This window comes from Alexandromys fortis, unplaced genomic scaffold (genome assembly GCF_014885135.2).
Source record: "Alexandromys fortis isolate MF-2015 unplaced genomic scaffold, M_Fortis_MF-2015_v1.1 scaffold_296, whole genome shotgun sequence".
NCBI classification, from domain to species: Eukaryota; Metazoa; Chordata; class Mammalia; order Rodentia; family Cricetidae; genus Alexandromys; species Alexandromys fortis.
Genome location: NW_026068172.1, coordinates 619,183 through 643,792, shown reverse-complemented (window position 1 = coordinate 643,792; position 24,610 = coordinate 619,183). Strand labels below are relative to the sequence as shown.

The following is a 24,610-nucleotide window of genomic DNA, read 5'->3' as shown; positions in this document are numbered from 1 at the left end:
GTGGGAGATATGGGGGCCACAAGGAACCGGAGTCCCAGAACAGGACTGTGACTTCCCAGCCAGTGACAAGGCATCTACTGGAGTATTACTCAGGTATGCTGCTGGCGGGAGTGTGGCCTCCCAGGGAAGGGGTGGAGCCCAGGAACCCTCACCAGGGCTCAGGTTGGGACCCCTCATCTGTTCCCCCTCACTGTCTTATGGAATTTCCCCAAAACTTCATGGGGAGCAAAATAAAAAAAGATGGGCCTCAGGAAGAAGGGCTTCATCCTCCAACAGCCCAGATGAACAAGCCCCCACCTCTACTGCACCTCACTCATCCCACAAACTGGGGTGCCTCTGAGCTAGAGGCCAAGAGAAAGAACCCCACACAGATCTGCCTCACGCACTTGGGCCGAGAGAAGTTTCTAGCAAGGATATTTTCTCAGTAGTACTGACTAGCTCTGATTGGAGATGCTTAGACTAAGCCATTTCTGGTTTTCCTGGGTCACAGAGGGGTGACCTGAGTCTGGGGTGTCTTAGGCGCCCCTTGAGCAGCAGCTTGGGTGCCGCTTCCCTTTCGTACTGTCAGCTGCAAGGAGTCCCCTTCCTCAGACACCATCATCATTGAGAATTTGGTCAAGAAGTAATTTGGTCAAGAAGCTTTTATTTCTGAAGCCCCTTGAAATCTGTCTGCATGGAGCATACAGACAGGCTCTGCCTCCACTTCCCAGTGTGTTCATGGACACCTTTGCGAGGCCCAGAGAAGTCAATCTGATGTCTGCCTGGCTCTTAGGGAAGCTGTGCAGGCTGTCAGCTGTTCTGCTAAATTCACACCCCTGGCTGCTTCTAAGGAACACACGTGAGGCCCAAGGCAGAATGGCTGTTTGTGGCTGTTTTCTAGGGCAGGGACTTGGGCAACCCACACTGGCCTTGAATTCCCTGGGCCTCTGATAGGCACCACCGTGCCCTGCTTGCCAGGATGTAAAGAAACCTTTTTGTTGTTTTCAAGAAAAGTTCTCTCTATACAGCCAAGGTTTCCCTCAACTCAGAGATCTGTCTCCCTAAGTGCTGGGATTAAAGGTACCAACTACCAAGTCCTTTTTTGAGATAGGGTCTCTTATAGCCCAGACTGGACTTGAACCAGCTGAGGATGATCTTTAACTCCTCAACTACCGGATGCTGGAGACAGAGCCTTGGGCTTCATGAGCGCTGCCCACTGAGCTACAGCCAGAGCCCAAGAAAAGAAGCTTCCATTAAAGCTAGGCGGTAGTGGTGCATGCCTTTAATCCCAGCATCTGTGAGGCAGATGCAGGTGGATCTCTGTGAGTTCGAGGTCAGCCTGGTCTACAGAGTAAATTCCAAGACAATCAGGGTTACACAGAAAAGTCCTGTCTTGAAAAAAAAAAAAAAAAAAAAAAAGCAGTTTCCAAAGTTACCAAGGGAAATGGCTCACCATTAGAAAGCTCTGGGGTGCCACAGCAGGTGCCAAGGATAGCATGGCCAGCCTGCATGAGTGACATCAGCTTCCAGAAGTCTACCCCAGCCAGCTGTTTTCCCACAGGTGACTACAGCCTTTTCTGAGCCTGCACAGCCTGCACAGCACTGAAGCCCCAGCGAGCCTGGAAAGCAGGTTCAGGGAGGGCGATCCCACTGGACCCCTGCCGCAGGTGGGGACCGCACTGTGCTGATGGGAACACAGCCAGGCCAGGCCAGGGCAGGTGGGATTTGGTTTCCCATCTGGAGATGAGAGTGTTTAAATGAAAAGTTAATCTAGGTATGGGTACAGGACCCAACATCCCAGCACCTAGAAGCTAAGAGTTTGAGGCTAGCCTAGACGAGACCAAAACAACAAACTGATAAACTTGAAAAATAAACCTGAAGCCAGTAAGCACTCTGGGACAACGGAGTCGTTAGCCCAGGACAGCTCGGAACCTGGTGTTTACGAGAAACTGAAGAGGAACGGAGTGCTCCGCCGGTGCGGGCACAGGAAGTGAACTGGCTTTTCAGAAAGGCCACAGTCATTTCTCTACACTGTGGTTCAGCGCCACCACCACTCTTCCCTGCCTAAACCGAGCACTGGAGTCACGTGGCAACAGCTGTGCCCTGTTTGTTTGTTTTTTTAAACGGACTATTTTATTTTTGTAGCCCAGACTGACCTGGAACTCCTGATTCTCCTGCTTTTACCTGCCCAGTGCTGGTATAAGAGAGCCGGTGTGGACTGGGCACAGCACCAGTCCTGGCCTTGTTGGTTAATAGTTCCCACAAGAAAATACACCTGGTGCTATACAAAAAACTTAAAGAGCTTCTGTCTCTTTCTAAAGGCACACTGTGTGTGCTACCAACAGAGATGAATGGGCTGCACCTCGGAAAAGTCACAGCTCCCCAGGGGCCACAAGAGGGCCAGGGTCAATGTATTATTATTATTATTACTATTTTTAGACGTCATCTCCCCATGTACCTCAGGCTAGCCTCAACCCCGAGATCCTCCTGCCTCGGCTTCCCAGGACTGGGATAAGAGGTAAGTGCCATTGGGCCCAGCTCTGTTTATGTAAGTCAAATAAAGCCACAATACAGCCACATCCCATGGATGTCACTAACAGCTGGGGAGTACTTGGGTATTTACTATACCCTGATACAAGTGCTTTGGGTTGTTTGTTTGTAGTGGGAATGTGGCTCTGCCAGTCTCTCACCACCAAGCCACGCTTCAGCCCTCCAGGTCTGTTTGGAGGCATGAGGATCAGTAAGTAGTTCACGACTACTGATTCTAGGCTACAAACTACAGTCTGGGCTTATCTCGAAGAACAGTAAGAAATGAGTAAACAGAGCAGTGATCCCAATGCCTCCCAAGACAATCCAGCAAGGAACTCACAAACCTTTACAAAGGAACGCTTCTGGGGAAATGACATGGACTATGGGAAGACAGTACACTCAGAGCACAGGCTGCCCTGAGGCGGCAGAGGTGCTGAGAATGCCCCAAAGGAGAACAGGGCACTGATGGTGAGAGCCCAGGCTGATTCCAGGAAGACCCTGGCCTGGGAAAGTGGCCTCTGAACCCGTGAAGGAGAGAAGAGGTTCCAGGGTGGTCGTCTAGGGTGGATTCTTTCTCATCGTGGCTAATAAATCAAACAGAACTTGGGGAAAGAACAAAACAGAACAGAAAGTAGCCGGATCTCTCATTCTCGGATGTCCTGCCTGGACTCTTTTCTCCTACATGCACAATGCGCTTAGGCAGACCTGGCTCAGAGTTCTTTCTGAAGACTCCGAGGGCCTGAGGAAATGTTCACAGTCAGTCTTGGGAAGTGCCTGCATGCTCAATCTCCAAAACTCACTGGACCAGCATGGTGGCGCACACCTTAGTCTCAACACTTGGAAGGAAGAGGCAAGTGGACTCTTGAGTTCCAGGCCAGCCTCTGCTACATAGGGACCATGTCTCAAACAGAAACCCAGTGAACACAATATCCTCTGAGGGACAAAGATCAGGCACACTCCGTGCCACTCTCCCAGGAGAAATTTCATCCTCCTGCAGTCCATTAAACTGTAGCTCTTATCTTTATAGACAATCTATTTTTCTTAGAGGCCAGTGCAGAATAAATAACAAAAGTAGTAGATGGATGGTGGGAGGTGCCAGCAGCAGGAGCAGTGTCTGTAGCTGCAGAGGGACCCCCACCCCCAAGAAGCAGCAAGCCAGGCAGGAAGGCAGCCGAGGGAGGACTCAACTTACAGAGGTGAAGTCGGCAAAGCCGGAGGAAGAGGCCTTAGGAGGTTTAGATGAAGAGGAGGGGGCAAATGGATCTTTGCCACTAAATGGGTCCCCAAACCCCTTTTTATTTTGGAACGGGTCGCCGCTGTCAGCCCCGAGTGGCTGGAATGGATCGGGGGACTCGGGGAAGGCTGAAGAACCAAGCTGGCTTACAGGTGTACTCTGACCTGGAAAGTTTAGGGAAAAAAAAAAACAAAACAAAAACAAAAAAAGAAAGAAACACAAGTTACTCACTACGACAGGGTGGAGGGCAGAGTGGGGCCCTTGGCTGCCTCTCTGGGGAGAGCAGTGGCCCTGGGGACTCTGATTTTTTTTGGGGAGTGGGTCTGGAATCCACGACCCTATGCCCACTCTGTACTTGTTACAGCATGGAGTTAGTTGATAATAACCCCAAACAGAGGAACAACAGGGTTGTGAGCGGTGCCAGAAGAATGATTTAATTGCTTTAAAGTTATTTTTGAGACAGGGTCTTCCCATGTAGCCCAGGCTGGGCTTTGAGCTCATCTTCCTGCCTCACCTTACCAAGAGATGGGATGGCAGGTCTGTGCCACCACACCTGACCCAAGATCACTTCAGGTCACATAAACACACACAGACCCACCAGCAGCTAAAATTGGACCTGTCTTTAGTTAAAAACACATTAGAACTCAAGTTTGGGTCCCAGTACCGAGGTCCTGGTTCTGAGGTGTCATTGGCCCACACTTCCCTATAGTTACTATTCCATTCAGAGAATACCTAGGATGAGACAGGCAGGCTGTTTGCACGTGACTCACTTTAGCCCAGCCCATCACACCTTTCCCATCACAGCTGAGCAGGGAGACACAATAAAAACATCTAAGGACAGCAAGAGGGGGCAGGGAGGATTCCCTGGTGACAAGGTCACAGGCAGAGCAGAGCACAGGGTAAGATTACAAGTGACAAATACCAACCACACACTTTCCAAGGCAGGCAGGTACTCCTGCATCCTGATGTTGCACCTCTGCCCAAGCACAGGGTCCGGACATCCGACATGGCTGAGACATCAGTCCCAAGGGCCAGGTCAGCACAGCTCCCTGGTGTTAATGAACTACCCACACCGGCTCTCATGGTTTCAAAATCATCATTCAGAAAGAAAGTAGACCAGTGCACAGCCTGACAGCAGTTTGGCTGGCAAGATTTCTGAGCAGGTAAGGCGCTTACCACCAACCCTGATGACCTGAGCCACGCCAGGCACCAACATGGGAGGGACAGGCAGCTTTGTAAGGTACTTTGACTTACATATGTGCCACGGCATTCATCCCCCACCCCCATTAAGTGAATAAATGCAAGTAAAAAGTCCTAGCATTGTCTTCTGTTCCCCCCAGACCACTGAGCCATTCCACTCCAGCTATCTAGGGCTCCAAACTCAATTCACACCTTCCACTCTCTGCTCTGAGGTTCGTGAAGGAAAAGTTCTCTCCTCATGTGTGGTGCAGGAAGGAGAGACTGGGGTGTTGTCAAGATGATACTCGGGAGCTGACTCTTGCACCTGATGGAACCCTGGCTGCAGCTTTCAGAAGAAAGCATCAATGGCAGCCTGGGTCCAGACAGCTGTAAAGTGCAATAGTTGGAACCAGGTTGTCTCTCAGCTTAGTTTACACTAGAGGTGTAGCACCATGAGAAGTTTCACATAATAGTGACCTGGTGCCACCCACCAACAGGAGGTAACAACTTGACAGGGTAGGCAAGGGTTCTTGCAGTTGCTATACTGCTATATTTCACACACTCACAAGACACATCTGGAGAAGAACCTGGTGACAGGAGGGCGCAGCAGGTGCATGGCCATGGGAGGAGTCCAGTGAGCATCACTGTACTATTCCTTCAGAATGCTGCCCCCCCCCTCTTAAAAAATAGCTGGGCGGTGCTGGCACACGCCTTTAATCCCAGCACACATAAGGCAGAGACAGGCAGATCTCTGTGAGTTCGAGACCAGCCTAGTCTACAAGAGCTAGTTCCAGGACAGGTTCTAAAGCTATAGAGAAACCCTGTCTCGAAAAAGAAAAAAAAAAAAAAAGATAAAAGAGCCCCCTTCAGAAGGATAGGTACACACCTCATTCCACAGAGGTTCTGACCCCTGTGGGTTATTAAAGCCTATCTCTTTCCCACTCCCAAATATCCCTGCAGGCCAATCACCAGCAAGCCCACCCAACAGGCACGAACAAAAAGGCAGCCAGCAGAGGCTAGGGAGGCTCGCAAGGCTCCAGCACACTTTTGGTACTGACCCAGGGTCCAACTGTTGTCCTGAGCCTCTTTCTTCATCCTGTGGTCTGGGAGCCTCACCCAGGCAAAGGGAGTGTGACATAGGAGAGGTCCCTGCCCTCGTTTGGGGACCCTCTCTGGTCACTGTCTCTGTAACTTCCACTCTAAACAAACCCCTTCTTGTCAGGGGTCCTGCCACAGAGCCCTCCCCATCAGCCCCTCATGCACTCGGCCTCATCTGCACAGCCCATCCACATGCAAGGTCATATTGTGGAGGCTGTTCCAGTGCCCACTTGTTGGCTCAGATGCCTCCCTACCACGCCTGGTGGTCAAGTCACTATGTGCTTTCTCATTCTCTTCTCAAAGGCTGGAACCTGCGCCCCTGAGTCTGGACCTTGCTCCCCATCCTCAGTGCCCAGTCAGGAGCTGGGAGGGAGGGAGGGAGAGCGGGAGGGCAGGCGGGCTGTGGGTCTTTGATGAAATGTGGCTCATTATAGCACAAAATCTGAGTTCCCTAGGTACTGGAGTACTAGAAAAGCCCCAGAACCACACTGACTCTCCTCCCAGGGTTCTGCAGTGATCCCAAACCTGGGCACTCTCAAATTAGATGCTATCTTATGCCCCACCATGCATAAATACACACTAACTCATGCTTGTGCAGGCCTAGTACTGACTGAGCAAGGTCCTAGGCTAGGGACTGAACCAGCTGGCCCCCGGGATTCCACACAGCCTTGCTGCCTGCTCAGCCTGTCTCCATGCCCATCAAGTTCATGGTTAGAAGTCCTGACCCCCAGCTATGAAGAGCAGGTCACTATTGTTAAAATTATTGTTTTTTTGAGAAATGGTTTCACGTAACCCAGGCTGGCCTTGACCGTGTTATGTAGACTGTCATCCCGTACTTGGGAGGCTGAGGAAGGATTATGAGCTTGAAGCTAGACTGTATTACTTAGCCAGCCCCAACTCAAGTAAAAACAAGGGTGGGGCGCTTGTTCAGCCCCGAGTGAAGCACCGGGTTTCATTCCCTACCCACTAAAAACTAGGCGTGGCTAGCCACACCTTTGATTCCAGTACAGAGGCTGAGGCAGGAGGACCAGGAGTTCAAGTTCAACATTAGCTACCAGAGTCTGAGGCTAGCTTGGACTACATGAGACTCTGTCTCAAAAACAATGAACAATAAGAATTTAAGAGCAGGGCATTTCTTGCAGGATGTGCTGAGGCTAGCAGGGAAAGGAGGCGACTAGCCACTTTTGGACCACTCTTCGTCTATTTAATGAAGAGCTTTTCTCCCTTGGCTTGGGGATTAAACAAGACACGAAAAACTGTTTTGGTGGGAGGGCAGTCAGGAGCCTAACCGGCTACAGTCAACTGAGGCTGAGGCTTCTGAGAGCAGAGAGGCGATCAGAGATGAAAAGAGCCTTTCACACCAAGACTCGCTGCAGCCGAAACCGTTATTTAGAAATCGCGACTGTGCTCATGAAACCCGCCAGGAGCAACTGCTGCCTCTTGTTTTCAGGAGGGAGACGGTTTTCTCTTAGGTGCCTGTGTTCTGGGTGCTGGTGTGCAGGCACTGCAGGTCCCTGCCACTTGCAGGTTGGTGTGGCCCTGGATTGTGCCCACAGCTTGAGCAATGAAGGAAGACCCTGGCCGTGGCTTCCTACTTGGCACTGAGTTATTTTTGGTGGCTGTATTGTTTCAAGGCTGGGTCTAGTTCCTGCTTTTATGTAACCACTTTTGCTAACTCCTTCATCGCTTTCCCCATTTTTCGAGGTGAAGCTGATCCCGGGTGTGACAAAGTCACAGTGCTTTTGGCTCTTGGGACACGAGTATGGAGAAACGGCTGCGGAAAAGGGATCAGAAAAAACTAAAGGACTGAGGCCATGTCTCAAAGACAAAGGTGCTTGCTCCCAAGCTTGACATCTAGGTTCAATCCCCAAACTCACACAATGGAACAACTGTCCTGACAGTTGCCCTGAGCCTCACCTGTGTGTGTCACTGACCAAAGTGCACACACAAGCAAATAAATGCAGAAAACCAAAACAAAGGGAAGAAATAAACAACAGTAAAAGAATTGTCTGGCCAGGCATGGTGGCACACACCTTGAACTGGGAGGCTTGGCAGGGAGAATGAGACAACTCCTCTGTCCTCGCTACGCCCCAAAATAACAAATGAAAATAAAAACGTTACATGAAAATTTAACGGGATGGTGCATGATAACTGATGCCACAGCGGGCATGGTACCCTGGCCACACTCTCCGGCCGCTGCACTAGCTGAGGGGACTGAAGAAGCACAGTAGGTCGTATGTGGAAACCACAGCAGTTTCAACAGCCACCCGAGCGGTGTACCGAAACCACACACAGCACTGACTTCGGCAAAAACAACACGAACTCCATGGTTTACCACAGCACACTCTGCTAAAAAAAAAATTACTCAGTGGCCGGCCCCACCCTGGAAGAATTTCTTTAATTTTTCTATTTTTCAGGTTTTCGAGGCTGTTTGTCTCCCAGCACAGAAAGTCAGCACAGCCAGAGACTAAAGATCAGGGAAGTGCCTTTGCCTTTTTGGGCTTGCTTCTCAGGGATTCCCTGAGCCATTCCTTCCCAGAGCCAGGCTCGAATAACACACTGGATCTCAATAATCAGTTCCAAGAGGGGTGACTGATACAGAAGAACAGTCAAGAGGTCTGGGGTGCAAAGGCCCTAGAAATTTGATTAAGGAGAATATCAAATATCAGGACCGGGCTCTGGTGTATTCAGAAGGCAGAGGCAGGGGGATCATTAGTTCCAGGCAAACCAGTCTGGGCTATAGAGTAAAACATCGTGCTGTAAAAGGGGAAAAAAATTAAAAAAAAAAATTTGCACCCAAGAGAGAGCATGTGCTTGCCCCTGTCAAACTCTGAGTTCTGTTGACACAATTCATTGCTGTACTTAGAAAACGCAGTTCTGCAGATGAGAGATAAATACAGGAAAAACACCCCCCAAAAAAGACAACTAGAAAACAAAGACTAAAGGTTTGTGGTCAGGGCAGCTGCCCCACCCCAGCCATTACCCTCTGCAACCCAGGTCGTTCCCACACTGCCATGCACTGACATGGGCACCCACACACCGTTACTGTCCTTTTTTGCCCTGGACAGCATTGGTCCTTCTCACTGCCAGGCTTTTCTGGGAGTCCTTCTGTCAGGAATTAGGTGAGGGACACCAAGAAGTCACCAGGGATCTCCTCTCTTTTTGCTCACAGCTTACCAACAAAGCAGAGACTACGTAGGGACAGAGAGGAGAGAGAAATCAGATTGCCTGACTCAAACTTTCAACTGTCATAAGAAAGGAGTCCTTTCCGCTCACACCTCCGTTCTCCCGCTGACAGTTCTGGCAGCCTTGGTGCCCAGGCCACCGAGGGCTTGCAGGTAGTTCTGCACATTGGCAGATCAGAGCACAGTATAGCAGCATAGTCCAGGAGATAAAAATCTGATGTACCGGATCATATCATGGTGCCAAAACTTCCCACCCAAAATATTTACCAATTTTTGAGAAGTCTTGCTTGGCGCATCAGAAGGGACAGGATGAGGTTTGGGTCTGAGCTGAGGAGAAAAGCTGAACAAATATTTGTTATCCCCATCTGTACTTGGGCTATTTTGTCTGCTGTGATACGGGCAGGGGTCATGGGAGTCTGCGGGGCTGGCAGACACGGCGCTGCCCCACCATGAAAAGGGTCTACAAAAGACAAAGAGGTCTGAAGCAAGAAAGACAATTCCGAGTTTTCACAAGGGCCGCTCTGATCTCTAACGAGGAACTGGTGAACGGGGTGACATTAGCCTACAGAAGAAAACAGGCTGGGGGGCAGGGCTGACACAAATTGCTACAAACCACCTGCCCTGTGTTCTGTCATTTGTTTTGGTGTTTCACTCTGCAGCCCCAGTGGGACCTTGTGCCCCATGTGCTGGGATCACAGGCACAAGCCACCATTTCTGGCACACATCTTCTTCTGAGAAGTCACTTTTGACACAATCCTTCTGTTCCAGTGGGCGTTCAGGGAGATGTGCTCTGCAGAGAAGTGGCGGTGGGGAGTCTTAAGTGCTTGCTATGCACAGCCGTGGGACCTTTGTTCTTCCTTACAAGGGCCAACACAGCCAGAATGCTACCTCTGTGAAGGGGGACTCAGCACAGACCGTGACGTCTGCAGTGGGAATGAATGACCTATGCGGGAAAGGGTCACAGGCCCATGGAGCCCGAGGAGGGTTGAGGGGGAGGACTTCTACTTGGTTCTCTTTTCTTTTCTTTCCTTTTTTTTTTTTTAAATTATTTAATTTTATGGACATTGGTGTAAGGGTTTCAAATCCTCTGAAACTGGACTTACAGACAGTTGTGAGCTGCCATGTGGGGGAGCTGTGAGGGACCACACTGACCCTGCCGGGGAGGTTGCACCTGGAGCCAATAGCCTGAGTCCTTTAGGTGAGTCAACGGTAGACCCTCAGCTCAGTGAGGGCCTGGAAGTTAGTTGCTCATGCCCACTCATCACCACAGATGCAGGTGGGAAGGAAGAGCCTATTTCTCTGGGCTTATGTCCCGCAGGCTCCCCAGGACCTCCACTGTCTGGATGTGAATCACCCCTGGAGTAGCGTTTACCCACTACTGCATACCAGGTAATGGAGTTACAGGACATCCATTGGAATCATCTTGCTGGATACAGTGGGGTGGGTGTGACAAGGTAGGCAAATACTTCTATTTCAAACTGTTCTGCTAACTCTGCAGAACAGGAATTGCAGGGTTACTGCAACCAGCTGGAGAAGCATGGATTAACCCATAACCTGGGAAGCAAGCCCTTTCAGCTATGGGTGCCTCCTCAGCCAGTATCTGCACAGGCAGTGGGTACAGTGAGTGAGGGCAAGATGGGGGTGATGGTGCTCCACCAGTTTAGGTGTCTCAGGCGGCTTGGGTGCCTTCTGCCCCTCTTGGCTGGCTAGCAAATGCCCGCGTCTTCCTGAAATGGAATAAGTGTGTCCCATTCTAAACTCTCTAGTATACCCGCTGCATTATCTCTTTGCCACCATCGTGGGAACGGAATTAAAGTAGTTACATTCAGGGCAGAGGTGCTAACCACAGGTTCAGATGGCGATGCCATTTGACAATACACAGTAACGAGAGGCTCGCGGACAGTATAGCCAGTGTCAGGGCCCAGACACATTCTGTCGTTGGCCTGGGACCTCACAGGAGGGTTGAAAGCACACTGGAGTGGAATGCTTATGGTCCTAGAACATTCTCTGTGCCTGTCCTCTGCAGGCCACAGTGACCCTGTGAGGAGCTCATGCCACTCTGCATAGATCTCACACGGGTGGGAGAGGATGTGTCTGTCCCAGTAGAAGTGACTTTTTGCTTCTGCTTTGGAAAGGGCATCAAATTCAATACAAGTCCAGACCATTCTCATGTTGCCTGAGTGAGAGATATTTGCTAACGTAAATGTACTAATGGTGACATTGTGGGAAGGAACAAAAAGCTACTATGACCTTATCCCTATCGTGTGCCTGGCCTTGTAGAGAAGAGGTCATGAGTAGTAATAAAGATGATCATTAACTTGGGGAGAGGTTAAAGGTGACTGGCTGGTGAGTGGGTGCCGCTGGGGCAGCGGGCAGGCTCTGCTAGGAGCCGCAGGGCAGCACTGGCAGGAAGTGGCAGGGTGGGGCCCGTCAGGATTCCGCTATCTCAGGCAGCCCAATCACTGACGCCCACACAGCCGTTTCCTGCACTTAAAAAAAAAATCTGTTTCTCTCTTTGCAAATCAACAACTTTTACCTAGAAACTTTAGCGGTGAGTTCTGACTGATCTCCGTCTTCGTCCGTTGCAGAAAATACACCACTGTTTACCTGGGGGAGGTGTGCGCTCACTGGCAGTTTTCAAGCTGTTTTGCATGCGTCTGAAAGCAGTCAGTTGCCTCAGGCTCAGACAGACACCTGCAGGTTATTTAATACCTTGACAGACCTTTCTAGAAAAGATCTCCAGGCATGAAAATGCAGCGCTTTCAAAACACCCAACTTTTCTGCACACCCCAGCAGCCTACATACTCTGTAGCTTCAAGGAGAGTACTGTATCCTTGGCTTTGGGGTGGGGGGGGCACCACAACAGACGCAGCTGATCCCTAGGTGAACTGAAATGAGCTAGGACAAACAGAAGATCCCAAGAGACATGGAGCTGGGAGAACGCAGCATGTAACTATATGCCGCCCAGACCCAAACTATACATCCCGAGTGCAACCCTCAGGGGACCCTGCACCTGGGACGGCTGGGTGCACACGGAATGTAAGGCAGACCTGTACACCATTCATCATGCCGTGTGTTTTACTTACAAGCCTGGGCCCGAGCTGTGGAAAACTGAGGCAGGTGAGCTTTGGGCATGTATCCAAGGCAGCCCATGGACATCTGCCTGAGGCCCTCATGTCCCCAAAGCAGCCTGACTAAACAACTCCTTAGATTTTTGTTGGAAAGGTGGACCAAAGCTAAGTGGCCACTTCCAGGCACACGGACTCGGCAGGGTTTTTCAGAGAGTCTCTGTCCCTGGGCTAGAAAAGCCCAGGCAGGAAGATGGTAGCACATCTCACATGCAGGGCAGTCACAATGAGGAAAGCCACTGTCACTCACAATTCCTGCTTGAATCAGCTAAAACAGTCTGGAGAAGCACTGCCGTTGTCCCACGTTTTCTACCAGGTACACCACCCGTAGGGGTCCTTGGGAGCAGGGTGCCCTACCTCCTCCATCCCCTCCTAGCCATGCTGGGACCAGCTCTCCCACTGCAGAATTCCACATGTGATATCGCAAGGATCTGAACGATGGAGCTGAGGGCTGTTTTTGCTGTACACTGGTCACGTGGTTTTCCTCAATGGAAAAAGGGTGGGCAGAAAAGCACCATCCAAAAACAGGGCATGATGAGGCATGAAGTCTGAGGCAGGAGAATTGTCGAGTTCCAGGTTATGACAGAGATCCTGTCTCAGACATAAAATAAAATAAAGGCCCCACTTCAGCGTGGCTATGTCCCTTCTTAAGTGGTCAGAAGACAGAAAGTGCCCTGGCTCCTGAGCAAGTCCAGCCATGTCAGTGTGAACTGTTGCCCCATCCACCTGAGAGTAGCTGTGGCATGTGTGGTATGGATGGGACACAGGAAGAAGTGCAAGATTGGGCTCCAAATCCATGCATGAACCAGGCACTTGATGCTAAATGCTTTCCCATCAAACAGGGCTAATTAACAAGTCAGCTAAGGCAGGGGAGGGTCCTGAGCTGTGCACTGGTACCATGGCGGTACCTGCATGGTTAGAGACTAGCATGAGATTAACACAACCACAGCATAGGATGCTGGGCTTACATGCACCCCACACACGTCTGTACCTACCACCCAGCAGTGTGTACATGGCCGCGCCTTTCTGTCCAGCTGCTGCTTCTGGGTAGAGTGAAATGAAAAACGCTTAGGCCCCCCACAGGTACTCTGCATCTGCTCAGGATTACAGTGCACGAGAGAGCCCCAGTTCTCAGGATGCTGGGACCCTCCTGGCTGGGTTCTCCTGATTGCTGATGTAAGAGCAAATGGCAGGTAACAAGAGACAAGTAATGGAGGGGAGGGGAGGACCAAGTCCAGGTGCAGATGCCATCTTCCCCTGTGACTCTGGGTGGCCCCCATGCCCTCTTGTTCCCTTTCCTCTGTGGTAAGTAGACATTGTGTTGCCTGCCCTGTCTATCGCAGGGTCTCACTAGCATCAGAAAAGATGAGGGATGCACCAGGCCTCCCAAAGTCAGACAGCAAGAACACACATGCACACACACCCAAGGCACAGTGGCTGTGACAGAACCCAGATCTACATCATTGAAAAAGCACCAGATTCAGAGCCTCAAACAGGTGGCTGAGGGCCATGAGGTCCCGATCCTGGGCTGATTCTTGAGAAGACTCCACTGCAATGCGAGGTACAGGGCCATTGAGCACTCAGCACTTCACAAGCTGCCTGCTCTCTAAATTCAGCGTGAGGAGAGGACACACAAGGACATGGGAGGCCATGTGGGACAGTGTCAGCACTGTTTGTGTCCATGAGAGCATGTCTGTGGACACACATGATGCAGGAGTGAGTGTAGTATTTGCAGGTGTGCAGGTGAATGCCTGTGGCACATCTGACACAGGCAGTGGGCACACTGTAGGAATGAATGCTCACTTGACACTCGAACATTTGACACCATGAGTACATAAGCAAAACATACATAGGCACACACACATTCAAGCTTTTGTTTTCAAAGTGCATGTGAGCCGTGAGTGATGGAATATGCATGTGGGCACGCACACACACTGCCTGTGAATGAGGGGCACATGTTTTTGCATGCTACATCCGAGGTGATGGAGTGCAGGGTGCTGCCCACAGTAGAAGGACTCCCCTGTACTTCCAGGCCAGGTCTTTTACAGATGCCCCTTTCCCACCCTTTCACAGAGGATATGCTCTCATCATACAGTCTGCCAGCCTGTCCCTGAGAGGCACTAGTGACAGGAGGGGAGGGCAGCCTCTTCAGGATAACCCTCCCTCTATCTTCTGTAGGTGGTCTGTGAAGGTGTCCTGCTGCCAAGGACAACCTGGATAGCAGAGTGGGGTGGATGATGGACAGGAGCCTGTAGGGACAGTTGTGGCCCTGTGGCCACCTGCTCTTATTAGGGACTGGAAAGAAATGTTTCCTCTTTTTCAGTATTAGATATCAAAGCCAGGACTTCAGGCATGCAAGGCCATTGAGCTCTGTTCTCAACCCTTCATATGGGAATCACAAGTACTCAGGATATGCTAGGGGAGGGCACAGTGGCCCTCTCTGGATAGCAGGGTTCAGGATTGGGAGGTTATAGGGAAGAGGGCAGGAAGCCCCTCTGGCAGCCTTCTCCTGACCAGGTGGGCCAAAACTACCACCTTACCCCAACACTCAGGGTCCCTGCTGCAGCCACCGTGGGAACTTGGCATGAGGCCAGGAGGATGTTGGACACTAAGGGATGGTGCAGATATAGGTACACTGATGCAGGCGCCTTCAGGGGGACCTTCATGTGGATACTATCACAGCCAGGACCTCGGGACAGGGAAATAGCATAGCACACATAGCTCAAGCCGAGGGCAATGGGGAGGTATTGGAGCAGAGGGGAAACTCTCCTACCCTGGAGTCTACTCTACTCTGCTCAATGGAGGGGCCCTGTGCCCGCCGCCCTGTCCCCACGGGCGGGTGCCGCGAGAGGAGGAAGCGTACTGACCGCTGGGCGGTTTGGGCCGTGGAGGAGCGGGCTTCTTCGGAGGCAGAGCGGGAGTGTCCTGTTTACTTTTAAAGGGGTCATCTGAGAATCCTGTGCCTCCCAAGGAGGAGGAGAAGGGGCCAGAAGGTGGGGGCTGTAAGAGAGGACACGAAAGAGGCAAAAACAGACATTAAAAAGAAGGCACCGGGCAAATACTCCCGCACCAAGAGCCCTGGCAAGACCAGGGTCCTCTCAAGACTCCACTTTCCTCCACCCTCAAAAGCCAGGCCCTCTGAATGAAAGGGAAGCCACCAATACAAGCAGCAGAGGGTAACCCTATTCCCCAATTGTCTCTCTTGCTCCATTATGGGATCTTTCTCAGCTCAACACTACACATGGGTTCCTGGGACGTCAGCTCATGTTCAGAGATGCGTATGGCCTCAGCCTCTGCTGGCCTGATGCTGGAACAGACCCTCTCTATGCCCCCAGAGCCTGTATGCTGCAGCCCGCTGAGTGATTCAGGCTGGAGTGTCTGCTCCAATGCCTGCCCCCCTTCATCTGCTGGCACAACCACACTACTTCCGTTAGCTCTATCCACTCGTGGCAGCTACTTCTACTTCAGCTTGTTTCCCTACCCAAGGCTTTAGTCTCAATTAAAGCCCCAATTCCCGTTTGAAATAAGACAGTTATAAACAGGTGGATGAGGGAGTGGATGAATATGTGGAGTGGTGAATGGATAGACAGACATGTGGGTAAGGGTGGATGGGACCTGTGGGTGAGCATGGTGGGACATGTCGTGGATGAGACGTGGGTGAGGGTGGATGGATAAATGCATAGACTGATGTGGTTAAATGGGTGAGTAGATGCATGGGTGTGTAGGTGAATGGGTGGTAGAATAATGGTTAGTTTAAATCCTCAACCTGCATAATCCACAATCACCAGGGAAGAAATTCTCAACAATGAGGGCTCCAAGTCTAGATAAGGTTGGCCTGTAGGCATGGGAGAAGGGACCATTTTGATTACGATTACATGAACTGAGGTGGGAAGACCTGCCCACTGTGGGTGGCAACATAGACTATAAGCAAAGATAGAGGGCTAAATACAAACATTCACGCATTTATCCCCTGCTCTGGACTGTGAGTATGACTGGCTGCTTCAAGCTACACTGACTTCCCCACAGTGATGGACCAGGATATTTTATGACAGCAACATGAGAAGAGCAGGACAGATGGATGGGATAACGAGTAGATGGACAGCAGATAGATACATAGTGGACTGATGGGGGTAGTCTGGTGGATGGATGGGTGGAGAAAGGAGGAGGAGGAGGGAGGGGTGGTAAACAGAAGTCAGGCCGCAAATGGGGCTGGTGTACCAAGCGCACTCTAAGTGCTCTTCAGGGTGTACAGGTGCCAGGTCTTGGCCTCATTTGAGCCCATCTCCTCAAAAAAACAAAACAAATAAATACAACTAGGTATGGTGGTACATGGGATAAGGCTAAGAGGAAGGCCTAAAAAACACTGGATAGACAGCATAGAGGAGGACTGTGGAACCTTGGGTGTGACACTAACACAAGCATCTAGGACTGCCCAGGATGGGAACAGCTGGAGAACCGCCATAAACAGGCTGCCCATGCACACTTAAGCACTGCCAGGGCATAAATGATGATGAGGAGATACGATGGACTGTGAAGCTCTATGAGGCTCCCTGGAAACTCGGCCAAGTACTAGAGACCCCAGGGGAAGTTTAGCAGATGGACCCACTCTGGTCCGAGCCCTGCCTGTCAATAATCACTCTGTCTTGGCACTGATTCAGTGGTGGGCCTGGGCCTCCCCCTGCTGGTAAAGGGCTCCCACCACTCATGGCATCCTTCCCGGTTCAGGGTCAGTGTCTGTGGCTGGCAGGTGCCTGTGTGTCAGCATCATAGGGATGCAGTGCCTCTTACCTATGGGGGAGACACCCTCTGACAGACAGTGGACAAACCACAGTGGCAAGATCATTTGAGATACTCGCAGGAAAGAGCTGGAGCCTCCCATGTGGGAGAAAGATCTCTGTGGTATGGCAAGAGGTAGGTTTCCTGATCCTCCTGCCTCAGTCTCTTGGGTGCTAGGAGGGCAGGCAGGTACTATCACACCTGGTGGAGAGCATGCAAATAGGAAAGAGAAATGGAAATGCTAAGAGGGATTGCTGTGACCCCTGGACCTGCATGGTGGAAAACAAGAAAGTGAAATGCAGGGGCAACGGGTGATGAAGGGCACTGGCTGCTCTTGTGAGGTCCACATGGCAACTCACAACCATCTGTAACTGCAGCTCCAGGAGTCTAACAGAGCTTTGTTGCATAAGACATATATGCAAACAAAATACCGTACGCATAAACTAATTCTTAAGTGAAATATCTGACTGGATACAGTGCTACAGACCTTTAACCCCAGGACAGACAGATCTCTGTCTGAGTTTGAGGCCAGTCAGGGTGCTACAGGGTGAGACTCTGTCATGGATAATTCAAAGTCAACTTGACATAAGCTAACATCATCTGAGAAGAGGGAGTTATAATGAAGAAAATGCCTCCAGCTGAGTGGTGGTGGCACATGCCTTTAATCCCAACACTTGAGAGGCAGAGGCTGGCAGATCTCTTGAGTTAGAGGCCAGCCTGGTCTACAGAGTGAGTTCCAGGACAGCCAGAGCTATAAGGAGAGACCTTGTCTTGGAATTAAAAAAAAAAAAAAAGATTTAAAAAGTCCCCATAAATTTAGGCTGCAGGCAAACATGTAGGGCATTTTCTTACTTAGTGGTTGATGGGGTAGGGTTCAGCCCATTGAGGGTGGTTCCATCTCTGGTCTGATGGTCATGGGGAGCAAGCCAGTAAGCAGCTTCCCTCCACAGCCTCTGCATCAGCTCCAGCCTCAAGTTCCTGTCCATTTGAATTTCTGTCCTGACTTCCTCTGATGTGGAAGTGTAAGTGAAATAAACCCTTTCCTGTTTAAGCTGTTTTGGTCATGATGTTTCATCACAGCAATAGGAACTCTAACTAAGCTGGGCCGTGGTGGTTCACACCTTTAATCTCAGCGCTTGGGAGGCAGAGGCAGGTGAATACCTGTGAGTTCGAGGCCAGCCTGGTCTACAAGAGCTAGTTCCAGGACAGCTAGGACTATTACGCATGGAAACCCTGTCTCGCAAAACCAAAAAAAAAAAAAAAGGAACTCTAACTAAGACAGACTCTTTCTCAAAAAGAACAAAATGTTAAATAAAGTAAAGAACACATTTTACCCAACATATAAAATAGTAAAGTCCAGGTCAAATAAATTCACTATTGACAAAAACCAGAAGGACCAAGCCAGGTGTGATGGCATGGCTGCCACCACGGTGTCTACAGCCCTGGGCAGACGTGAGAATAAGAGTGACACGAGACTCCTCAAAGGAGCCCAGAGTGAGAGGAGGGTTGGTGCTTTCTATTTCCTCCCCGCAGGGCAGGCCGAGGACAGGGTCACCAAAGCACCCAGAACCCGAGGCAGCACTCAGACAATGTACCCATCACCCTGCTGGAGAGGTGGGGAGAGTGTGACTCATCCAGTCACAGGGAAGACGCTCGGCTCTAGTCACAAGTTCTGTGCAGCAGGGGCACGGCAGGGCCTGCAGAAGCTACAGCTCCTTCCTCAGACCCCTCAGTGCCTCTGGCTCCCAGGCAGGAAGGAGATGGCTGTCCTGCTACTCTTACCCTCTTCCTAAGGGCTTGCAAGAGAACCCTACTGCCATCACACACAGGTAAACTGAGGCACAGGAAGGCTTGCCCAGACTGTACCGCATGTCAGTGCTGACCCAGGGCTAATACAGCTTGTCTACTACCCAGACTTGGACTAACTCCATGGCACTGTATGAAGGGCAGACACCTAGAACTCCCCATTCTCAGGCTGAAGGAGACACACATGGCTTTAGGGGAGAAATAGCCAAGAGCAGATACAGGGAGAAGGCAGTTCCTCCAAAAGAAAACAGCGTTCTAGGGCTGGAGACACAGCCAACAGGTCAAGTACCTGAGCTTCCTAGTACCCTCGGAAAAGCCAGGTGCTGCAGCATCTATGGCTTGTGTCTATGGTGTGAGGGGAATTGGGTTTCCCAACCTGGGCTAAAATCCCAGCCCAGCTCTCTGCCTTGATTTCCCATCTGTGACATGACAGAGACAATCCGCCTCATTGTCAAGAGTGTCCTGGAAAGGAAGAGTTAGGGAAAATGCCACACACTGGATACATCAGCAGAGATGCCACAATGAATAGAGCGGCCCCCACCTTGTCACAGTCCCTCACACTGAGAGTATGGAGGAGTTCCAGAAAAACAGCTCCTGAATCTCAAATAACATTGCAGCATACTGTAACTGTTCATTTGCCAGTTGTGCCTTGTTTAAAAGTCATACTGTGTCAGAACTGCAGGTGCAGAGGAAAGTGAATATGAGGTTCAGGCATCCATTGGGGAAGGGCTCCCAAGATGGGTCTCCACAGGCTAAGAGTATGGTGAGGCACACGAGCAGGATCCTATCTCTTTCTGGAGCCTGTGTCTACAGACCCTCACTCTTCCTGCCTCTGGGGAGCGGAAGGAGGTAGACTAGGGCCATCTACAGGCTAGTGGTTGTTTTTTCTAGATAGGGTCTCACTATAAACCCGAGGCTGCCCTTATATGCATGCATCTCTAGCCTCCAGACAAGACACAGGATAACAGAAAAGGTGGTGCATGCCTCTCAGTGTCTTTTGATGTTGGCAAGAGGCTCAATGTACTTGCAAGCAAGCCTGTTGACCTGAGTTTGATCCTCAGGTTCAATGGTGGAAAAAAACCACCGACTCAAGCAAGCTATCTTTGAGTTCCACATGGGTGCCACAACACCTGCACCACTCCTCCCAAAGAGAAGTCACCTGTTAGCTGAAGTGAACTGTGTGATGGCCTGTGTGATACAGTCCTGGTCCTGGGGCCTGAAATACAGAAGTGGACAGAGGGTGCAGTGTGGACACAGTTCCCTGGTCTCCTGACTTGGGAAGCCCTGACACCTGGTGACAATGCTGTCTGACCTTCTGGCTAGCTGCAATGTCTCCTTGGGGCTTAACTGTGTCAGCCTGGCTCTCCTCATAGTGGTCTAGCTTATCTAGTGCCACAATGCCCAGGAATTTCCCAGTACCGGTTTTATTCTTTTCTTCCTTCCTTCTTCCCTTTCTTCCTTTTCTTTCTTTTTTGAGGAAATGTCTTCACTGTATAGCCCTGGCTGACCTGAACTCACTATGAAGAGCAGGCTAGCCTTGAACTCACAAAGCTCCACCTACCTCTGCTTCCCAAGAGCTGGGATTAAAGGTGTCTTTCACCAGGCCAGCTTGTATCCCTAGTTTTGATGATTTTAGGTTTACCACCATGTTTCTTTTGGGATCTGGCTCTCTCCTAGTCAGGCAGTGGATTCAAGGCAGGCTGTATTTTTAACGAGGTTCCTGTGAAGCCTGGGTACTGGGGAGGAACAAGGCCACCGCAACGGCCTCAGAATTGTGTTAATGTAGACTGCTCAGACCTTCTGGAAAGCAGTTTTGAGGAACAGTGAAAAAGGACTGGGGGCATGGCTAAGGGGTGAATCTCCTGCCTGGCATGCAGGGGACCCTATGTTCCATCAGCACCACTGCAAAGATTTTTTTAAAAAAAGAAAGAAAAAAAAAAAACCCACGACAAGGTTGAAAAGTCACTGAAAATGGGCTGTCATCCACCCCGCTACTTCACAGGTGGCTTTTCTTCTGGGTGCGGGTGGAGAGAAGGTGAAAGAAGTTAGCCTTATTTACATTCTGAAGTGCTCTATGAACACACTTTAGAGAACTTACTTACTTTGATTTCCTTTTCGGCTGGAGTGCTGGGATGAACCCAGGGCCCTGATCATGCTCTGCAGGCTCGTGCCACTGACCGCACCTGCAGTCGGGGGAACTCATTTTTAAAGCAAGCAAATGTCACCAAAGCTCAACAACTGCCTAGATATTCCTCTGGGAACCTGTACTGGCTAGTTTTATGTCAACTTGACACAAGCTGGAGTCATCTGAGAAGAGGGAGCCTCAGTTGAGAAAATGCCTCTGTAAAATCTGACTGTAGGCCAACCTGTGGGCATTTTCTTAATTACTGATTGATGGGGCAGGCCCAACTCATGGTGGGTGGGGCCAACCCTGGTGGTCCTGGGTTCTATAAGAAAGCAGGCTAAGCAAGTCAGGGGAAACAAGCCAGTAAGCAACATCTCCACAGCTTCTGCCTCCAGGTTTCTGTCCTTTGTGAGTTCCTGTCCTGACTTCCTTGATGATGAACAGTGATGTGGAAGTGGAAGCCAAATAAACCCTTTCCCCCCAAGTTGCTTTAGTCATAGACTTTCATTGCAGCAGTAGAACCCCTAAGGCAAAGTCCTCCACTGCCTGAAGGTGCCTGCTGTCACTTTCCTCAGCACAGCTGTGTGAGGTAGGACACTCTTAACTTGAGGAGCGAGGAACGGCACGCATTGCGGCCCCACCCTGATCAGGTGCAGAAGGCTGGTGGTGGTGATGGTGAAAAAAAAGAAAAAAGAAAGCTAAAAGAAAAAAGCCCTCACCACTCTACTTTCATTTCCCTCCAGACTTATTTATACCGGGTGTTGTTCTTGAAAACTAACAAGGTAACCAGAGAGGAAAATCAGTGGGGGTGGGGGTGGGGCGGGCACAGGCTTTACAAGTGTCCTGAAGTCGAAGAGCCCCAGGATGGTGTAAACAGTGTACGGGACAGGATTTTCCACAGTCCCAGCCAACTGTGTCCTGGCCTGGTGCCGAGAACAGGAAGTGGGCCTGGCTTTCCTATCCCAGTTGTGGGGGGGTATGGGGAGACAGAGGCTTATCTGGGGGGTTCATCAGGAGAAGGGGACCTATGCAACTGGATAGTACCTGGGCAGAGGGACAGGGAATGACTAGATAGGGGTGGGAGCTAGCATCTACTCCAGTCTCAAATCCCAGCATCCCAGGTGGAGAGAGGCCCAGGCCCTGACCCTCAGCCACACAGATGGTCATGACCTCTCAGTGAACACTTAGAACTCACTAACATTTTCACACGTGTGTGATGCATTCCCGTAGTCCTGTCATTCCTTTCCATTCTCACAAACCCCTTCCTCACTCCTACTTCCACGTCTTTGGTTTCTGTGATTCTGAGCTGAATTAGGGCTGCTCACATGAGCACGGGCAACCAGCCAGTGGCCAGCCACAGCACAGTGGAGAAAACGCCCTTCCCATCAGCAACCTACAACTACAGATACCTTGTACACTTGCTTAGGCCTTCCCTGGGACGGACAATGAACAGAGAACAGATTCCAAGCCTAGAATAGTTGCCCCTCAGAAAGGAGCTCATAGCTCCTGATCACCAGCCCTTATTAGCTGCTGCCCCCATGTGGCCAACGTGCCCTGACTGTAGGAGTTGGGCTCCCAGGGCTGCCTCTGCTTCTCCAAAGTCAGGTGCTGCCGAGGTACTGGCTGCTCCTGGACCTGCATGTATGGGGTCCCTGAGTGTGCTGGAAGCCAGGCCTGCCTCCCTGTGCTGCTGTGTAGGTCTATCACTGTGCTCAAAACTTGCAGCATGTCAAGTGTGTTTTGGAAGCACCATGTCACATTGCATGTTGAGTGAAAAGAAGGCATGATGGGGGAGGGCAGGGACCCCATGTGGTTGGCCTCCATCTCCTGGGGTTTCCACCACCCTCACACTGAAGACAGAAAGACAGTGAGTGCACACAGGCAGCGTTCCTTCTGACTGCAAAAGAACCATGGACACTCGAAGCCACCCAGACATGCAGTCTGTGGCACTGAGTTAAATCACAGGAGGGATGCTAGTGAGGATTTTAATATCCCCTGGGCATCATGCAATACATCTTTATGGATACCAAGGGATGCCTGTGCCCTCAGAATGCCCTCCTACCGCCTCCTTCAGGTGGACGAAACCAAACCAACAGGGGACAGGATTGCTGCCTGGTGACTCTCACCACCACCTGGCCCCAATAGAAGGATGGATTCTGCTAGGGAAACTGAGCCTCATGAGAAACATTTGCAAGGCACACCACATGTTTCAAGCATAGATATGATGCCCTGCCAGGGCAGGACAGGAGAGCATACCTGTAGCACTACTGTTCTTAGATGTTTGGGGGCAGTGCTTCCCTGCATAGCCCAGGCTGGCTGCCTCAGCCTTCCACGGTTTGCTGCTACAGCTGGTTTTACTTTTTAATTCATTACTAAAGATGATACCAACATACATTCACTGGCGTGCTAGGCTGGGACTGGTGACTTAGTCCATCTCACTAAGACCACAACTCTAGATTAGCAAGTTCTTCATAAGGATGAGCCCTGCAGCTTTCTTCTCAGGCAGGGCTAGCTCCTAGTAGCCTAGCTCCTAGTAGCCCAGGCTAGCCTCCAAATCACCTGAGCCCACTACCAAGTGCTGGAGGAAGATGTGCACCCACCTAGGCCTTGAGCTGCTCTACTTGGGCTGACTGCTTGCTGAGCTCAAGATGTTGAGCTCTTAAACTCCATGTTCCCTCAATGAGTGACACTAGCCACTGTGCATCACAGAGCCAGAGCAGACAGGGAAGCTTTACAGGACCCTGTTGAGAACACGGCTATGGCTTCCATCCTTGAACAGTACAAGCTGTCTTCATGTGTGTATTTGTTCACCTCTGCTGTGAGCTTGCCTCACCATTCAATACCCTCAAGAGTTGGTCCCTGGAGGTTCCAGACATTTGTGTGGTCCACTTTCTCCAGACACCTCAAACCTGAGACTTGTCATGCCTCCTGGGACCATGCGTCTGACTCTTCCTTCCCAAGCCACACAGACAACTGTGCTGCCTTGGGCCACTCCCTGACCTTGAGTGTCACAGAGGAGCCACTTCCCATTTGTCAGATCTAAGAGCAAGAAGGCAGTGGAATGACTGCACCAGGAGGGACTTGGCCATGGCAGCTTCAAATGTACACAGGTAATATCCTATCCCAGGTCAGGGCATTTTCTAGACCCTATCCGCTCTCTGCTGTGTAGAGTTGCACTCAAAGAGTGTGACAAGTGCAAGCACATACATATGTGGCAACAGTTATATCTGCCCACCCACAAGAGGCGGGTAGACACAAACTGTGGCTGGAACTTCCTGGGAGGAGTCTTACCTTGGACATCTGGCTGAAGTCAGCGAAGCCCTCGGCACTGCTGAAGGAGCCGCTTCCAAAGGGGTCTAGGGTTCCAAAGGGATCTGTGAGGAGCACCAATACAGTTGGGGTTAAGGTCTGAAGAGATGTGCCTAAGCATCAAGAGGTAATCCTAGGGTCCAGGAGTAGGAAACTCGGGGCCATGAATGTCTCTGGGAAGATGGCTTCTGTGAGGCTCATGGATCACAGTGATCAAAGGAGAGACTGGTCCTGCCGACCTACCAGTCCAGGAGAAGCAGGT

General features: G+C 50.8%; 1 protein-coding gene across 13 annotated transcripts in view; it reads right to left on the bottom strand.

Moving 5' to 3' along the window:
• Eps15l1 (epidermal growth factor receptor pathway substrate 15 like 1) overlaps positions 1–24,610 on the bottom strand; it is an 81,833-nt gene that overhangs the window by 1,166 nt on the left and 56,057 nt on the right. For 5 of the 13 annotated variants that reach the window (XM_050128406.1, XM_050128410.1, XM_050128407.1 and 2 more), the window contains 3 exons: positions 24,331–24,413; positions 15,200–15,332; positions 3,701–3,906 (listed from right to left, as the gene is read on the bottom strand). In XM_050128406.1, coding sequence (XP_049984363.1) covers positions 3,701–3,906; positions 15,200–15,332; positions 24,331–24,413 — 422 coding nt within the window. The other 8 variants (XM_050128411.1, XM_050128418.1, XM_050128409.1 and 5 more) reach the window with 8 other exon arrangements.